The following is a 19,627-nucleotide window of genomic DNA, read 5'->3' as shown; positions in this document are numbered from 1 at the left end:
GCCTGGGTGGCTCAGTGGGTTAAGCATCCAACTCCTGATTTCGGCTCAGGTCATGATCTCATGGTTCATGGAACTGAGCCCGGCATCGGGCTCTGTGCTGATAGTGTGGAGCCTGCTTGAGAATCTCTCTCTCCCTCTCTCTCCACCCCTCCCTGGCTTAGGCACGTGCACTCTTTCTCAAAATAAAGAAACTTAAAAAAACACTTAAATATGACACCAGAAGCACAAAAAGTAGATAAATTTGTCTTTATCAAAATTAAAAACTTATGTACTCTCAAGATAGATATTGAAGTACCAATATCTTTTCATAGAATGAGTGAGTCCACAATTCAGGATAGAATTCTAAACTAGAGATATATATTTGGTCGTCATCAGTGAGTAGGCAGTGTGACCATGGTAATCCCAGAATGGAAGTGAGAAGAGCAAAGGAAGGAGTCCTGAGGGAACGTCAGTCTCTGAGCACCGAGTAGAGAAAGGAAGGAGTGATCTGCAAGGTTGAAAGAAGAGTACGAGTTATCATAGAAGTTTCCCCACTTGACTCTAAGCTCCTTGAGGGCTTAACTCTGTCATGTTCCTCATTTTATCCCCAGTTCTGGTCATAAAGTAGGTTTCCGGTTGTCAAATGAAAACTGAGAAGTCTTAAGGAACAGTGGTCAGCAGTGTCAAATGTCTCAAATAGGTCAACGGACATAAGGACTGAGCAAACAAGGAGCTGATTGATGGTCTTTAGAAGAGCATCGATGGAGCGTCTGTGGTGGAGATAAATGCCAGATTGCTGATGATGAAGGGTGAAAGGTTGCGAGAAGGTGGAGACAGTAAGTGCAGACATTCTTTTAAAAAAAACTTGAAGGATAGTAGGTAGAGGGCATGCTGTATCAAGATGAGAGTGACTTCAACATGGTTATGCACTACACAGAAGTTGGCAGAAAGGGAGAAGTTGATACAGGAAAAAGGAAGTATGTGAGACTGAATGTTATCCTCAGGATTAGCGGGAATGGAGGGAAGATATAGGGCTGGAGTAGGAGTAGGAGTATAATTTCTACTGACATAGGAGTAGCGGAAGGAGAGATGGTGTTGAGGAAGAAAAGTGTTTGGGTGGTAGGTGAGGGATTTGGGGCCTCCTTACACTTGATTAATTTTCTCAGTAAAGTGTGGGGAGGTTAAAGTCATTAGCTGAGTTTATCGAGTAAGAAAATAGTGATTGTAGGGGAGAGTTTGAGGAGAAGGGAGCATTTTCAGAAGGCCATTGGTGGAAATGAGAGGGCTAATGGAATGGATTACTTAGACGAATTGTAATGACACATATTTCATGGCTCTGGTGTATATAGTTGTATGAGTGATCTTCTCCCCCCATGTCAGGGCTCAGCAACCTGAGTGAGCAGACAAGTTGAACAAGTCCCCGTCTAATGGGCCAGTGTGGCAGAAAGGGAGGCAAGAGATTTCAGCAGTGATAGGGTTTAAAGCAATGGGCCATTGAGGCTAAGCTGAATAGGGGGTAACTTTTGAAACCGGAAAGCAGCTGGGATATGAAGTGTCGAGACTGGATATTGGAATTTAAGATTAAGTTAAATTTCAGATTAAATAGGAGGAGCAGTTGCTGGTTATGACTGACTGCAAGAGCTGGTTATGGAGCAGATTTCTGAAGTAGAGAGAAAGTGAAGGTTATGGGGGTTGAACAGATAAGGGAACTGTAAAGCTAGGGTGTTAACAGGAGTCAGCTACAGAGGAAGTAAGTTGCTCAGAATGGTTCTAGGATAAGGGTTGGGAAGATTATGAACTTTGTTCCAAAGTCTTTAGTGAACGTGGGAGAGTGACCAAGAGGTCAGTTGATGACAGAAACAAGGAGAGAAAGGCAGGAACAGGACATAAACCTCTACAGAGGTACTTTTATATGAGGGTAAAGAACTGCATTGGTGAATAAAGAATGACCTCCATGCCTCACCTTGGCTGAGCAGGAGAAAGAATAGCTTGCATTCATATTTTAGTTTAGACAGAAAGACTGCTGGAATGTTATTCAAATTGGTTCAAGGTTTAGGGTATTTGTTTACAGTGGAACATTTAAAGGGTTATCAGGAAATATAGCTATTGCACATGTGCGCTAGTCGAGGAGGGGGAGTACATACCAGAAATGAGATCAGAGTGCAGCGACAAAGAGGAATTAAATTGGAGGGGCTTAGGTTTGGATGATTGTGGTAATGATGAAAAACATGGTAGTCTTAGCTGGTCTCAAAATTTTTATTGATTTTGTGGGAAAATGTATTTATGCTGACAGACTGAGATACTGGTTATGCACAAAACTGGATGACTTCATTATTTTCGGGTCTGCTTAGTAATGTTTAGCAATCTGTGGCCTTTGCTCAGCATGTCATGAAGAACCCTAGCATGGAGGTGTTTTCTTCTTTGGCAAGGCCTAGCCCTGGTAAGGAGCATGGCAGGGCAAAAGCGATTGGTGGTCACGTGATCTTTTCACCAGGACAAACTTCTCTCTAAGGGGTGGGTAGGTAGGTAGAGATAATCCTGAGTCCAAATTGGGGTGAGAAATCATAGGTCATCAGTCCTTTGAAAAACCTGATGCCAGCTTGAAGGGGTATGTAAACAATTCTGAGTCCCAAAAGGAGGGACTAGCAGTAAGGATGATTAATGATCTTCTTCATGACTTAAAAATTTAATACTATTGCAGCAGTATTTAAGTCTTATTTAAGTTAAAAAGTATAACCTGAAATGCTACACATTAAATGTCTATTTTTAAAATTAGAAAATGTGTCAAATTATAAAGTTGCAAAATAATACTCTCAAAATTTTACCTCTCCCAAAATGCCTTTCTTGAAGCCAAAGGTTTTACGTTGATCTTTGGCATATTAAAAAAAATTTTTTTTTAATGTTTATTCCTATTTGAGAGAGAGAGAGACACACACACAGAGTACAAGCAGGGGATGGGTCAGAGAGGGAGACACAGAATCTGAAGCAGGCTCCAGGCTCTGAGCTGCCAGCACAGAGCTCGACGTGGGGCTGGAACTCACAAACCACGAGATCATGACCCGAGCCGAAGTCGGGTGCTTAACCGACTGAGCTACCCAGGCGCCCAATTTTTGGCATATTTAAAATATGCTTTCAGACTTCCTCGGGGCAAGGAATACTTAGAAGCATGATGCATGGTGTTTTTGCGCAGCCCTAAGAATATTGGTGTGCTCTTGAGCACTGACCTTGATAAGCACTGAGTAATGTACAGATAGAATTGTTGAATCATTGTATTGTACATCTGAAGCTAGTATAATACTGTATGTTAATTATACTTCAATTAAAAAAAGAAAGAAAATAAATTAAAAAAAGAAATAATTGGTATGTATGATTTCACTATACAAACCAAGAACAGTTCTCCCAGCAGAAAACATGATTTCTTTAGATGTATAACTATCTCTGCCTCTCACAAAATAATAGATAATATTCAAAAGAAATCACATGCCACAATTTTTTAAAATCTTTTTAACCACTAGGCTGATTTGCCTCATATTGTTTCTTTTGTCATATTAGAACTTTAGCTCAAAGGCAAGTGGTGGCAAGTAGGAGTTAATGACAATTTTGGAGAGAAAAATTCAACCTTAAAAAACAATTGAACCTTTTATTTTTTTGAGTTTTCAAGAAATATATTAACAGTAAGATATACTCAGTAAAGAAAACTTGGACAATGTAGGAAGTTAGGAAGGAAGGGTTACCCATGGCTCAAATCAACCACACTTGGTATTTTGGTGTCTTTCTTTTTAGATTGAGTTTTTCTCTAAATTTTGATTATTTGGTGTTTTGTTGGTTTGTTTGTTTTAGGTAAATAATTATGCTTATACTGTAAACTTAAACTAGTAATCTGCTTTTTCACATAGCATTATTCATAACCTTCATAACATCATTTGTAATGATTGCACAATATGACGAATATACCACTCTGTATTTAACCCTTCCCCTAAAATTAGACTTTCTGAGTATAGTTGACCTTGAACAAAACAAGTTTTAGCTACGCAGGTCCACTTATATGCAGATTAAAAAATTGTCTATTTATTTTGAGAGTGAGAGAAAACTCATACACATGTTAGCAGGGGTAGGGTGGGGGGTGGGACGGGGTGGTGGGTAGAGAGAGAGGGAGAGAGAGAATCCCAAGCAGACTCCATGCTGTCAGCACAGAGCCCAATGTGGGATTCATCCTGACCTGGGCCGAAACCAAGAGTCGACACTTACCCAACTGAGCCACCCAGGCATGCCCATGCAGATTTTTTTCAACAAATGCAATGTAGTACTGTAAATGTATTTTATCTTTTTTAGGATTTTCTTAATAACATTTTCTTTTCTCTAACCTACTGATTCTAAGGATACAGTATATAGTACATACTACATACCAGTAGGTATTTTATCACCTGTTTTTATACCTACCAGTAGGTTTTAATCACCTGTTTATGTTATTGGTAAGGCTTCAGCTCAACAATAGCTATCAGTTAAGTCTTTGGGGCGTTAAAAGTTATGGTCAGAATTTTGACTGTGTGGGAGTTGATGCCCCTAACCTCTTCTTTGTTTGAAGGTCAGCTGTATTTCTTTTCTTTTCTTTTCTTTCTTTCTTTCTTTCTTTCTTTCTTTCTTTCTTTCTTTCTTTCTTTCTTTATTTTTTTTTTTAATTTTTTTTTTTTCTACGTTTATTTATTTTTGGGACAGAGAGAGACAGAGCATGAACGGGGGAGGGGCAGAGAGAGAGGGAGACACAGAGGGAAACAGGCTCCAGGCTCTGAGCCATCAGCCCAGAGCCTGACGCGGGGCTCGAACTCCCGGACCGCGAGATCGTGACCTGGCTGAAGTCGGACGCTTAACCGACTGCGCCACCCAGGCGCCCCTCTTTTTTTTTTTAGAGAGAGAACGAGCATGCAAGTGGGGGAGAGGGGCAGAGGGAGAGAGAATCTTAAGCTCCACACTCAGCACGGAGCCTGACATGGGGCTCGATCCCATGACCCTGGGATCGTGACCTGAGCCAAAATCAAGAGTCGGACACTCAACCAGCTGAGCCACCCCAGGCACCCCAAGAGTCAACTGTATTTCTAATTTTTTAGAATATTAAACCATGTTACAATATGTGTATTTGCATACAATTTTATTGTGTATTCTTTATTTATTTGCATAGTATAGATTCTTGGAAATGGATTTGTTTGATCAAAGGCTGTACGCATTTCTGAAGATCCTGACACATATTGCTTAGAAAAATTCTTAGTGATAGGGTGGCATGGTTGGCACTTCCAGCAATGACTGTAAATTTCACAAATGGGCACAGTAAACATCAAATGCAAGAACACCATCTGAATATTGACTTTAAATCTATACAGGGGATATGAGACTTACATAGATGGCCATATCTTGATGATGGGAAACATTTTTTGTTCTTATTCAGATGATTGCAGGCTGGATGATGACTGAATAGATAACACACAGTATTTTGGATAATTGAATGAATGATCTGATGACCAGTCCATCCAGCAGTATGTTTACAATCATACATGTAGAACAGAATTGCTTATATTTTTACATTTGCTACTGAAGGTTTATTCAGTTTTCCTGGCAGTTAACTTTGGAGTTTAGGGGGCAGTATTTAACGGATTGAAGCCAATGCAGGCTATGGAATGGAAAATAAAATGGTATTTCATTCCACTACATGTATAGGTTCTGGGCACTGAATCCATGTGCTGGAATCTGTAAGGAGGTATTACTAGTTTATTTTTAAGGACAGCCAAATGGAAGAGACAGGTAGGGCAGGGCATGGGGGAAACGGCACTTCCACGCCCATTCTGGACACGTCACCCTTCCAGCACCTTGATGTGTTCACCAACTGGGAAGCACCAATCTTGTTTTTGTTCTTGTTTTTTTTTTTTTTTTTTTTTTTTAGCATTTTATTTAAGTGATGGAATTCTCTATTATTTCTCAGAGTATGGTTTTTTGTTTTTTGTTTTAAAGACATTAACCAGGGTGTCTGGGTGGCTCAGTCAGTTAAGCGTCCCACTTTGGCTCAGGTCATGATCTCCTGGTTTGTGGATGTGACCCCGCATCAGGCTCTGTGCTGACAGTTTGGAGCCTGGAACCTGCTTCAGATTCTGTGTCTTGCCCCTCCCCCACTCATGCTCACTTTCTCTCTCTCTCTCAAAAATAAATAACCATTAAAAAAAATAAAAAAAAAACCACATTAACCAGTCTTTTTGATGGGCTGTGAAAAAGTGGGTTCCATCATGTAATTTTGAGAGGAAACTGCATACTATATCCCTTCCCCGTTTGGTGATTAATAATGAGCATCAATTTTCAGCAGCTTAGTAAAGACTCAGGGAAATGATATATTACCACTGACAATTTAACATTTATTGAGTACTTAGTATTTTGAGGCTCTGTTCTAACAATCCCATTTATATTAATCTTTTCAACAAGTCTGTCTTCTGCAATTACCTCCTTTTGTTTACAGAGGAGAAAACTGAGGTCCAGATTGGTGAAATAACATGCCCAAAGTCACTGTCATGGCTTAGTATGTAGAAGAGCCAGGACTCAAACCCAGATAGACTGACTCCAGAAGACTTTTAAGCACTATGTTGTACTATTTGTAACTGGAAAGAAGACTGGCTTAGTGTTAAGTCTGGCATTTCTTTCCGTATCTTTATATTATCTCATTATCTTTCCATATTTTTATAGGGATTGGTTTTTCATGGAGTTAACCGGGAAGTGCTACCTTAAGCCAGCCTACACTGGTCCAGTCTCTTAAACACCATTGTTTTAGAATAGAACTTTTCCTTTTCCTTTTTTTCTTTTTTAACTTAATTCTCTGTTGATAGTATTCAGTATTATATTTATTTGTTAATTTTAAATGTTATTAAAAGACTATTATTTTAACTTTAAGGCACTTTATATTCTCTTTCACAGTGACCTTCCCAGGAATTTTTAATAGGTCAACATCACCCTATACTACTTTTGAGGTACTAAATCAGTTTATAATCCAAATCACTATGTTACTCTGCTTTCTCTGCTATTATTATTATTTTTTTTTATAAAATTTTCTTTACAAGGTAAGAAACTGATAGCTTTTTAGTGCTCTGGAACATGATGATAACTAACATCTGAATTTGAGCTTTGGCTCTGCCTCTCTGAAAGCTGTGTGACCTTAGAAAACTTATTTCACTTCTCCAACTTCTGTTTCTTCCTCTAAAAGACAAAGTTAATATCTTGCACGGTGGCTGTGAGAATTAAATAAGATTCATGTCATGTCTGGTACATAGAAAGCTCTCAGTAAATGTTGCTTGCCCTCAATTCTATACTATGATTGAATTGCAAAAACAATTAGAAAAGAAAGGTCAGTTTTAAATTTGAACTGTCTCGATGTTATGCTGACATCAGCTCCATTTCTGATAAAGTGATGTTGTCCTGATACAGGTTGTATGGGAGTTAAAACCAGTTTCCTTCCGGCTTTCCAACTGACATAATAAGCAAAGCCTGACTGGGCAAACATAGGCCTATTTATTAGATCACTTATTATTAATGTTAAACCAGCTCTGGTGCTGACTTATCCTGTTCTTTTTGAAATTTCACTGTTGTCACTGAACATCTGATAGACCTTTAGAAGCTTCATAGAATGCTAAAGGGTTTAATTCATCTTTCAGAACACGTGAAGTGTATTTTCCAAAGTGGTCTTCTCCATCCAGCAGTACGTTCAGAATCATGCATGTAGGACAGAATTGCTTCTATTTTTACATTTGCTACTAGAGGTTTGTTCAGTTTTCCTGGCAGTCAGCTTTGGAGTTGAGGGGGTAGTACTTAACACATCTAACCAAAGCATGAATAATTATTTGAAAATTTTTTTTTACATTCATTTATTTTTGAGAAACAGAGTGAAACAAAGCGTGAATGGGGGAGGGGAAGAGAGAGGAGACACAGAATCTGAAGCAGGCTCCTCCAGGCTCCAAGAAAGCTGTCAGCACAGAGCCTGATGTGGGGCTCGAACCCACAAACTGTGAGATCATGACTTGAGCCGAAGTTGGACGCTCAACTGACTGAGCCACCCAGGTGCCCCAGCATGAATAATTATTTAAAACAAAGCTATTAAAGGAAAAAATATACAGGGATTTTTCAATTTCACAATGACTCACTCCTTAAGTGAAAAGAAAATGGGTTTGGTTTGAGCTGTATGTGGGGGGATCTCTAATATTCTATTCTAAGTGCCTCTTCTAGCCCTGAAATCTAGTAAGCACCGAGTAAATATGTATTGATGAACTGAATTTGATTTCTAATCCTAGTTCTGTGCCTTGTGATGTCTTTAAACTTGGACCTTCTTGAACTTTCTAAGCTTCAGCTTCCTCTTATGTAAAAAATGAAATACCGGTATTTATGTCCCAGGATTGTTGTAACAGTTCAATGGTCATGCCAGCACACATGTGGCATATAGTGGGCACAGAATGCATTGCATGTTTTTTCAGACACCTCACTTTACTCTTTAATAATGTTCTTTTCAATCTCATTTCCTAACCACTTGGAAACCGTGTTCAGGAGAGAATATGAATGTTTGCCAATTAAACTGAAAATATATTCTTTTGTAGTCAACACTCAGAATGTTTTGGCAAAAACAGTTGTATGCCCAACAGACCTTGGTTTCAATTCTGGCTTTACAACTTACTGTTGTGAACTTAGATAAGTTAGTTAACCTGTCTTGTAAAGTATCATGAGGTTGAAATAAGTAATAATGTATATAAAGCAAATGGCTCCATTTGGAGCAAAGGGTGAGACCATGACCTGAGGCAAAGTCGGATGCTTAACTGACTGAGCCGCTCAGGCACCCCTGCAGCCATAAGGTTTTTAAAGGGCGGCCAAAATAATCCATGTTTCTCTGATAGGATGTCAATGTCTATTTTTTGTGACATAGAGTTTCTTGTATTAATTGAGATGTAATTCACATAACGAAAAGTTTCAGTGGTGTTAAGATGTTCACAGTCTTGTACAGCCACCCCACATCTAGTTCCAGACCTTGTTCATCACCCCCAAAGGAAACTCTGTACCCATGAAGCAGTCGCTCCCCATTTCCCCTTTCTCCCAGCCCGTGGCAGCCAATAATCCGCTTACATATCTATGGATTTGCCTATTCTGAATATTTCATGTAAATGGAGTTGTACCATATACTGCCTGGTGTGTCTGGTTTCTTTCACTTTGCAGGTTTTCAGGTTTTGTCTTTGTTGTGGTACATATCAAATTCTTCATTCCTTTTTAGGGTGGAATAATACTCCATTGTATGGATGGATATACCACATTTTATTTATCCATCCAGTTGGATGTTTGAGTTGCTTCCACTTTTTGGCTATTGTGCATGATGCTACTATGAACATTTGTGAAAGTTTTTGTGTGGACGTAAGTTTTCAGTTTTTCTTGGTATATAGCTAGAATGGAATTACTGGGTCATATGGCAACTCTATGTTTAACTCTTTGAGGAACGACCAGACTTTTTCCAAAGCAGTGACATCATGTTATGAAGTTTTTAATGCTGTCTAAGATACTTGGAAAAATGAGAAAAACGTTTACTAAAATGTTAACCTGAGAATATTATGACAGCCCTTCTGACAAGCCAGATGGATGTGTGAATTTGCCTATAAAATATATTGAAATCATAGAAAGAGTGTCAAATTCTTTTTTTTAATTTTTTTTTTCAACGTTTATTTATTTTTGGGACAGAGAGAGACAGAGCATGAACGGGGGAGGGGCAGAGAGAGAGGGAGACACAGAATCGGAAACAGGCTCCAGGCTCTGAGCCATCAGCCCAGAGCCTGACGTGGGGCTCGAACTCATGGACCGCGAGATCGTGACCTGGCTGAAGTCAGACGCTTAACTGACTGCGCCACCCAGGCACCCCAAGAGTGTCAAATTCTTTATGCCCTCTTAATCTTTATTTCTTAATCCACTTAATTCTCCTAAAAGTTTGGAATATGCTTGCAATTAATGATGTTTACTTTTTTCACATAAGGATAGATCTCTAAAAGTGATACATTAATGGTTCCTGCTCTGCTTTTCCTTAGTGAGTTTCATGTTTTATTACATAGGTTACCAATGCAGAGACATTGCACATTGCTCTTTTTACAGAAAACATTCTTGAAATGAAAGTCAACATAGATTTAATTAATTATGATTAAATTTTCTTGGATGTACAAATATTTTTCAAAAATATCACATATAGACCTCACTTAAAAATCTTTAGTTGTGTTCATGTAGTCGGTGGTCTAGGGATGCTTTTGTCTCCTCAGCTGATGACATGACCTGTGTCTCTGCTTCTGTTGTCAGTAGTCATCATCAAGTAGTCTTCAGCCTCCTACATTTGTTCTAACAAATATTTAGATAGCCTTCATACATTTACATATGATGAAAGCATTATAAAGAAATAAAGTAAGTTGGTTTTATTGGGGGTTTAGAATTTTAGAGCAGAAAGAGTGCTCAAGAGAAATAACATTGATGGAGTAATTTATGATACTAGATTGGAGCTTAAGCAGTTTCCATGCTTTATCTCATTTAAGGTGACAATCTATATGAATTTTGTGTTTGGAAGAAGAAACGTGATGATCAGTCATTCAAAAAAGCTTGAAGTGAGCTCTCTCTCTCTCTCTAGCATAAATTAATCTTTATTCCTGTTTGGGTATATTATAGAGATTGAATTGTTTTTTTTAGAGTAATGAAAAATTAAAGGAGTTCTTTTTAAGGTAAATTTCTCTCAGGTTTTAAACTATGAAAATCAGTATCATTGTGCATATTGGATATGTTTACTAAATTCTATAATTTTAACATAATTTTCAGTTATTTTTGCAATTATTTTGGTGCCTAAAATAATTTGTTATTGTGTTGGGTAACTTTATCTATTTTGCTTCTGAAATATCAAAGAGTAGGTAGTTCCATTTGAGCTACAGAAATACTGGGTTTTAATCAGATCTTTTTGTTTGAATATTGTTTCTTTTAATACGGGGTGGGTTTTTTTTTTTTTTTGGTATTTTTGGGGAACATGGTATTAAGTTTGCAGTTGATAAGCTTCTGTACTAACTTGAAGTAGTACAGAAACTGCAAATCAAAAATCTACCTCAAAAAATTAAAAATAGGATGACCATTTGATCCAGTGATTCCGCTTCTGGGGATATATCTGAAAGAAATGAAATCACTATCTTAAAAGAGTCATCTGTACCCCCTTATTCACTGCAGCATTATCTATAATACTGAGGACATGGAAACAACCTAAGTGTCCATCAGTGGCTGAGTGGATAAAGAAAATGTGTCACACACACACACGCACACACACACACACACACACACAAACACACACACATTGGAATATTCAGTCATAAAAAAGAAGGAAATGTTGCTGTTTGCAAAAAAAAAAAAATGGAACGTGAAGGCATTATGCTAAGTGAAAGACAAATACTGTATGATCTCATTTACATGTGGAATCTAAAAAACCAGGGGCGCCTGGGTGGCGCAGTCAGTTAAGCGTCCGACTTCAGCCAGGTCACGATCTCGCGGTCCCTGAGTTCGAGCCTCGTGTCAGGCTCTGGGCTGATGGCTCGGAGCCTGGAGCCTGTTTCCGATTCTGTGTCTCCCTCTCTCTCTGCCCCTCCCCCGTTCATGCTCTGTCTCTGTCTGTCCCCAAAATAAATAAAAACGTTGAAAAAAAAAATTTAAAAAACCAACGGCCCAGACACAGAACCAATCTGTGATTGCCAGAGGTGGGGGATGGGGGAAATGTGTAAAGGTGGTCAAAAGGTACAAATTTCCAGTTATAACATAACTTAGTTCTGGGGATGTAATGTACAACATGGTGACTATAGTTAAAAATACCGTATTGAGGGGCACCTTGGGTGGCTTAGCCTCTTAGGCATCCAACTCTTGATTTCAGCTCAGGTCATGATCTCTGGGTTGTGAGATCTAGCGAGCCTGTGTCTGGCTCTGTGCTCATCATGGAGCCTGCTTAAGATTCTCTCTCCCTCTGTTCCTTCCCAGCTCACATGTGCTCTCTCTCTTAAAAAAAAATACTATATTGCATGTTTGGAAGTTGCTAAGAGAAGAATAGATCTTAAATGTTCTCATCACATTTGTGATGAAACAAAATTGTAACTGTATGGTGATGGGTGTTAACTAGAATTATCATGATCATTTTGCACTATATGTACATAAATTGTTATGCTGTATACCTTAAACTAATACAATATTATATGTCAATTAAATCCCAATAAAACTAGGGAAAAAAACCTTTCCAGATAAAATGTTGATGGCTGCTATTAAAAGGGAAAGAAATCAGGGAAGTTTTGAAGGTCAAGTTTTATATTCGGAAAACCCAATTTAGTGATTTTTATATACTTAGCAATAATATGAGTGATCTCTGACCAAAATATGATTTCTAAGGAGGAATGACTATTATGTTGATGGAGTATCTGCTGACACTGTATTATTCTTGGTGTTCAAACTGGGCTTGTTGCCAGGATAAAGGAAGATGTTCCTTCAGATGGAAATTGTAATGCATTTCTCCATAGGAAAGAGTATGGTTCAAGCTGGACTCTTAATTCTAGGTATTCATTCATTAAGTAAATATTTTAAGCTCCTGAGAGAAGGCGGCTACTTTGCTTTATATGGTTTATGTTTAAAAGGATACAAAGATGAATGAAACCAGATGTGGCATATAATGTCTAATCTCAAATAAGAGCTTTTTTTTTTTTTTTTTTTTACTAGCTGTGGGAGCACAAAAGAAGTGGTTTTATTTCTTTTTCTATGGTTTTTAGGTACTTATGGACTTACTATGGTGATTGCTCAGGGTCTCAACTTTATTTCATAATTTTGTTTCTTTGGAAAAATGCTTCTCAAGCTTTTTAACAGCGTATAATTGAACTTGGAGAAGACAATCTGTGCATAAGTTGGAGACTTTGCTTATTTTGAAATAGAAAAATTCTTGCCTCAGGATTACTGAGTTAATGTACAGTTGGTACAAACTTTTCAATTCTAATTGCTGACTTGCTTAGTGAGTGAATGATTGATCATAATCAACGAAAACCTGTAAGATAAAGCATGGTGACCTGGGTAGTTTTTCTGGTACAGTCAATACTTTAGTGTGATAAGTATTTTTTAAAACAATTTCTCTTTCTCTTGGATAGTCAGTTTATCTCCCTCCCTCTTTTTTAGGAGACATCTGTGAAAGGGTTGGAAGCCTTGATGTTTGAGTAGACAAGGTAACTCTTCAAGTAAACTCTTCAGTATTGTGATAGTTGAATTGACTGATTTGATATCAAAAAAATTTTTTTTAATTTTATTTATTTTTTTATTAAAAAAAATTTTTTTTTTTTTACGTTTATTTATTTTTGAGACAGAGAGAGACAGAGCATGAACGGGGGAGGGGCAGAGAGAGAGGGAGACACAGAATCAGAAACAGGCTCCAGGCTCTGAGCTGTCAGCACAGAGTCCGACGCGGGGCTCGAACTCACGGACCGCGAGATCGTGACCTGAGCTGAAGTCGGACGCTCAACCGACTGAGCCACCCAGGCGCCCCAAAAAAGAATTTCGGTTATTTAAAGAAGAGTGAATTATTAACTGTGTTAATAATATTTATATCTAACATCACTATAAGCACTTCATGTGCATTATCTTGATTTAAGCCTACCAGTGGTCCTGTGAGAGATACTGTTACGCCCACTTTACTGGCTAGGGACATGGAGCCCAGAAACTTACGGATTTCTGTTGTTGATGCTGAGCATTGGACCAGAGTTTTGGTAGCATGGAAGTAATGTTACTTCTTTCTTACTCTTCCCCCACCCCACCCAAACTCATTCATTCTTGTCATTTTTTACTTTATGGGACAATTTTGTCAGACTTCTTTGTTTCCAGAGGTCAGATTTAGTTGTCAAGGTGGATTTTCTATACTCTTGCCCCATCTTCCATATTTTTCTATGTATATATTTTTTCAAGTTTATACAGTTCAGCAAGTTAAATAGTTTGTCAGGGATTGTTCAAACAGGAATTCTCAGTCCCTGCCTTCATTCCCCTTTCTCTGAGGTAGCTATCCTCAACTCTTAGCTGTTTGGGATTTACCTGTGGGTTTTTAAGTAATATCGTTGACATACTGACATTACCTGACTTTTCAGTTGAGGGGATAACTTGTGTATAGGAATTTCTGGGTCATTATCACCACTAACTCAACTCAAAAATTTCTACCAGTTGCCCAAAGTTCTGTTTTCTCTCACATCATTTATTCTGTTAGCGTCGTCATCTTGAAGAAATGCCTCCCAGGGCAAGGTGCTCTGGTGTGGGGTAGCTTCTGTTTTCTGAGAGCCCAGCTATCATTCCAGGGGTTCTCTTTTCTTTTGTATTGGATCTTCTATTTCTTCTCTCCTGAGTTGTCTTCTTTCCCGGTTCACTCCCACATTTCACTGAAGAAAGGGAATAGGAACATATTACTCGATACGTTGCATGTCTGAAAGGGCCTTAAATTTTCTCTCAACCTTGATTAATAGTTTGGCTGTGTATTATTGTCAGACTGGAATCATTTTCTTTCAGAATTTTGATGATTTTATTCCACTGTCTTCTAGCTTATACTGTGGCTGTTGAAAGTTTGAAATCATTAACTCCTCACCCATTGTAACCTATTTTTCCATCTTGGGAAGCTTGTAGGATTTTCTCTTTGTTTCTACTGCTTTGACATTTCAAAAAGATATGCTTTAGTATAAGTGTACTTTTGTAATCCATTATGCTGTGCATTCTGTGTTTTCAGACGGGATCGGGTGCATTCAGGGTGGTATGGTCATAGACGGCATTCTGTATTTTCAGTTAGCAAACTTACATTAGTTAACTTGGGGACATTTTCTTGAATTATTTAATTGACTTTTTTTTCCTCTAGAGCCTCTACTATACAGATATTAAATTATCTTGACTGGACTTCCAATTTCCTTATTTATTTATTTATTTATTTATTTATTTATTTATTTATTTATTTTTATTATCATCTATTTTATTCTCTATTCTTTCTGATAAGTTTCCCTAAGTTTAATTCCCAAGGTCTCTTTTATTTTATTAAAAAAAAATTTTTTTTTAATGCTTATTTATTTTTGAGACAGAGAGAGACAGAGCATGAACAGGGGAGGGGCAGAGAGAGAGGGAGACACAGAATCTGAAACAGGCTCCAGGTTCTGAGCTGTCAGCACAGAGCCCAACGCGGGGCTCGAACTCACGGACTGTGAGATCATGACCTGAGCCGAAGTCGGACGCTTAACCGACCGAGCCACCCAGGAGCCCCTCCCAAGGTCTCTTTTAAAAAGCATTGTATTTTGGAGGTGCCTGGCTGGCTCAGTTGGAAGAGATTGAAGATACAAGGAAACCTAAATGAACCAAACTCCAGAAAGTAATGAAAGCTTCACACTAGAGAAGAAACCCATCGCTGCTCTGGGATAGAACAGCCCACAGAGGAGGAACCTTCCAGCAGCAGATGAGGGGAGAGGAGAAACCAGCCACACTTTGGCAGGGTGGGCTGGTGCGGGCTGGTGTGGATGGGCTAGTGTGGACGGGCTAGGATCCTGAGGAGCCCCGGCTGCTCTTATACCAAAGGGCAAGTCTGCACCTGGCCCCAGCTCTCACCTACAGGTCTTCCCTGAATGCTCAGGGGTAATGAACCACACCCCTGGACCAAGTAAGTGAAGCTGACAGAGACCCTACCCGAGGCCTACAGAACTCCCCCCTAGTGCACAGCAACCACCCTCAGCAAGCAGGGGGTTGACCTGGAGAGATGAGAGAAACTCCCCAGAAGCACCCCAGGTTTTCAGTTATGGAGGAGGGCTGAAAGCAGGGAAACAGCTGGAGATGACCTCCCCCCAAGAGTCTGGAACTACTCTAATGGAAAACTCGATGCTTCCAGTCCCCAAGGAATGGGGACGGGGCAGGAGAGGTGAGAGAAACTCCTCTAATTCATTCCAGGCTTTCACACAACGTTGGAAGCTGCCCTCCAAAAGGAAGGCTGGGGAGGAAGAACAGGGTTGAGAGAGATCACGTGTGCTGCGGAAAGCAAGGTGTGGGACTGGAAAGTAAAGAAAATTCCCTAACAGATGGGAAAATCTGGCAGTCATGCTTAAAGCAGAGAGTGAGTTCCCAGTCTTTTTCTTTTTTTAAAATGAACTTCAGAGGTGCCTGGGTGGCTCAGTCGGTTAAGCATCTGACTCTTGATCTCGGCTCAGGTCCTGATCTCGTGGTTTGTGGGTTCGAGCCCTGCATCAGGCTCTGTGCTGATGGTGTGGAACCTGCTTGGGATTCTGCCTCTCCTTCTCTCTGCACCTTCCCCACTTGTGCTCTCTGACTCTCTCTCTCTCTCTCAAAATAAATAAATAAACTTAAAAAAAATTAAAATAAACTTTATTTTTTGGAATAGTTTTAGTTTTATGGAAAAATCACAAAGGTAGTACAGAAAGTTCCCTTATGCCCCACACCAAATTTCCCCTATTATTAACACCTATAGTAGTATGGTATATGTACTACAAGTAATGAACTAATATTGATATGTTATTTTTAACTAATATCTATACTTTATTCATATGTTCTTTGACTTTACCTAATGTCCTCTTTCTGTTCTAAGATCCCATCCAGGGTTCCACATTACATTTAGTTTTCATGTTTCTTTAGATTCCTCTGGGCTGTGGCAATTTCTCAACTTACCTTGATTTTGATGACCTTGACAGTTATGAGGAGTATTGTTGAGGCATTTTGTAGAATGTCCCTCTATTAGTATTTGGCTCATATTTTTCTCATAATTAGGATGGGGTTTTAGGTTTTGGGGAGGAAGACCACAGAGATTAATTGTCATTTACTACACATCGTAGTAAGAGTACATGACTTAGTGGCGTTGATGTTGAGCTTGAGCATGTGATGGAGGTAGTGTTTTTCAAGTTTCTCCTTTTCCCTCTCTTTCCATGCTGTACTCTGTGGAAGGAATTCACTTGTGCAAAGCCCACACTTAAGAAGTGGGTAGTTAGGCTTCCTGTCCTTAAGGGTGGAGTATCTGTGTAAATTATTTGGAGTTCTCCTGTGCGGGAAATTTGTCTCTTTTCCCCTCATTTATTTATTTGTTCAATCATTCTTTTAACAGTATGGACTCATGGATATTTATTTTATACTTGAGGTTATAATCCAATACTACTGTATTTTGTTGGTGAAATTGTTCCACTTCTGGCCATTGGGAGCTGGTTCAATTGGCTCCTATGCCTCTTTGACATACCCCCATCAGTGTGTGTGTGTGTGTGTGTGTGTGTGTGGCCACTTTTTTTTACTTTTTGGCACTGCTGATGCTCCAGGTTTATCTTCTATATTTCGTGCCACGGTCCTAGAGTCAGCCTTTTCTCCAAGGAGCCCTGGTTGCTTTAATTGGAGAATGGAGAAACCAAGATCTAGGTGTTAGATGTGCTTGTTGCTACTGAGATGTTGTGCCTGTAGGCCCTCTCAGCTGACAGAGCCAGGAAGTATACTAATCTGTATATATACAAATGAGTTCATATTGACATATCCAACTCAAATCCATTGCCACATAGATCATTCTAAATTCCTCCCCTTGTTTATCTGTAAATTCTTACTCCAGTAGTGAGAAACCTGGTTCACACCATCTGCCATCTGTTTACTTAAATTGTTCAATCACAGTGTACACATAAAAGCACTCCCACAGTTTTGAAAGCCCATGGCTTAGCCATGAAGCACAGGCAGATCTCTGAAATCCTACCTGGGCTTGGATCCCAGGCCCTGCTCTAGTGAAAGTACTGATTCCCACCCTCTGAATATTTGAAGCCAGTGGTAGACTGTATCAATCTAATGCTGCATCCAAGCCCAGGCCCAGATTACTTACATATGAGGACATTCTAGTGGCCTGACAGAAAGGTAATGTCTCTTTCTAGAAGTAGAATATTACTTACCTCAATCATTAATGTATTTTTATACAGAATGTCTGTCTTATCATAAAAAATTACAAGACACAAGAAAAGGCAAGAAAATGTGGCCAAATATCAGGAGAGGAAATAGCCAGTAGAAAGAGACCCAAAGATAATCCAGCTGGTGGAATTATCAGATAGGGATTTAAAGATAACTATGAAAAAAAGAATGCTAGAGGATCTAATGGTAAAGGTGGACATTATGCATGAAAAGATGGGGATTTTTAGCAGAGTCTTGGAAACTCTACCAAGGAACCAAACAGAAATTCTAGAAACGAAGGGGCACCTGAGTGGCTCAGTTGGTTAAGCATCCGACTCTTGGTTTTGGTCCAGCTCATGATCTCACGGTTCATGGGTTCAATCCCCACATAAGGCTCTGTGTTGACAGTGAGGAGTCTGCTTGGGATTCTGTGTCTCCTTCTCTCTCTCTCTGCTCCTCCTCTGCTTGCTCTCCATCTCTCTCTCAAAATAAATAAAAAAAATAAATAAACTTAACAAAATTCCAGATATGAAAAATACAATATTAGAAGTGAAGAATGTGTCACATGGGCTTAATATCTTCTTAACATATCAGAAGAAAGGATCAGTGAATGTGAAGACTTGTTGATGGAATATATCCAAATTGATAAACAAGAGAACAGAGAGTTGGGGAGAGGGAGGAAAGAACTCTTCCACCTATGGGATAATGTCAGTCTAATGTGTGTATAACTGGAATCTTAGAAAGAAGAGAGAAGCGGGGCGCCTGGGTGGCGCAGTCGGTTAAGCGTCCGACTTCAGCCAGGTCACGATCTCGCGGTCCGTGAGTTCGAGCCCCGCGTCAGGCTCTGGGCTGATGGCTCGGAGCCTGGAGCCTGTTTCCGATTCTGTGTCTCCCTCTCTCTCTGCCCCTCCCCCGTTCATGCTCTGTCTCTCTCTGTCCCAAAAATAAATTAAAAAACGTTGAAAAAAAATTTAAAAAAAAAAAAAAAAGAAAGAAGAGAGAAGTGGCAGAAGACATATTTGAAGAGACCATGGTCAAGAACTTCTAAAATTGATGAAATACTTTAGTTGACAGAATCAAGAAGTTCAGCAAGCCCTAAGTAGTCTAAATGCAAAACAAAACAAAAGCAAACCCAACAACAACAAAATTCCAGACCTACGCACATCATAATCAAAGTACTGAAAACTAAAGAGCAGATTGCACAAGCAGCCGAATAGAAGATACAGTATATACATGGGAATAACAGTATGGGTTATGGCTAACTACTCATCAAAAAAAACTGGAGGCGGGGCACCTGGGTGGCTCAGTTGGTTGAGCATCTGACTTTGGCTCAGGTCATGATCTCGCAGTCTGTAGGTTCATGCCCTGTGTGAGACTCTGTGCTGACAGCTCAGAGCCTGGAACCTGCTTTGGATTCTGTGTCTCCCTGTTTCACTGCCCCTCCCCTGCTCATGCTCGCTCTCTCTCTCCCTCTCTCTCTCTCTCTCAAAAATAAGTAAAAACATAAAAAAAATTAAAAAAAAAAAAAAGAAAAAACTGGAGGCTTAAAGACAATGGGATGATAGCCATAAATGTGCTGAAGGGGGAAAAAAAAACCTCTGTCAACCTAGAATTCTATGTTGAGCAGAAATAGTCTATAGAAATCAAGGTAACACAAAGATGTTTTCACACAGATTAAAAAGTGACA

The 19,627-nt window shown here is 39.2% G+C and overlaps 1 protein-coding gene across 1 annotated transcript in view; it reads left to right on the top strand.

Moving 5' to 3' along the window:
• Positions 1–19,627, top strand: part of SHLD2 (shieldin complex subunit 2) — an 84,103-nt gene that overhangs the window by 13,248 nt on the left and 51,228 nt on the right. The window contains 1 exon segment of the mRNA XM_030333986.1: positions 680–815. Coding sequence (XP_030189846.1) covers positions 779–815 — 37 coding nt within the window. The 5' untranslated portion in view covers positions 680–778.

The sequence above is a fragment of the Lynx canadensis genome, chromosome D2 (assembly GCF_007474595.2).
Source record: "Lynx canadensis isolate LIC74 chromosome D2, mLynCan4.pri.v2, whole genome shotgun sequence".
NCBI classification, from domain to species: domain Eukaryota; kingdom Metazoa; phylum Chordata; class Mammalia; order Carnivora; family Felidae; genus Lynx; species Lynx canadensis.
Note: the sequence above shows the minus strand (reverse complement) of the source record. Positions and strands in the feature narration are given on the sequence as shown.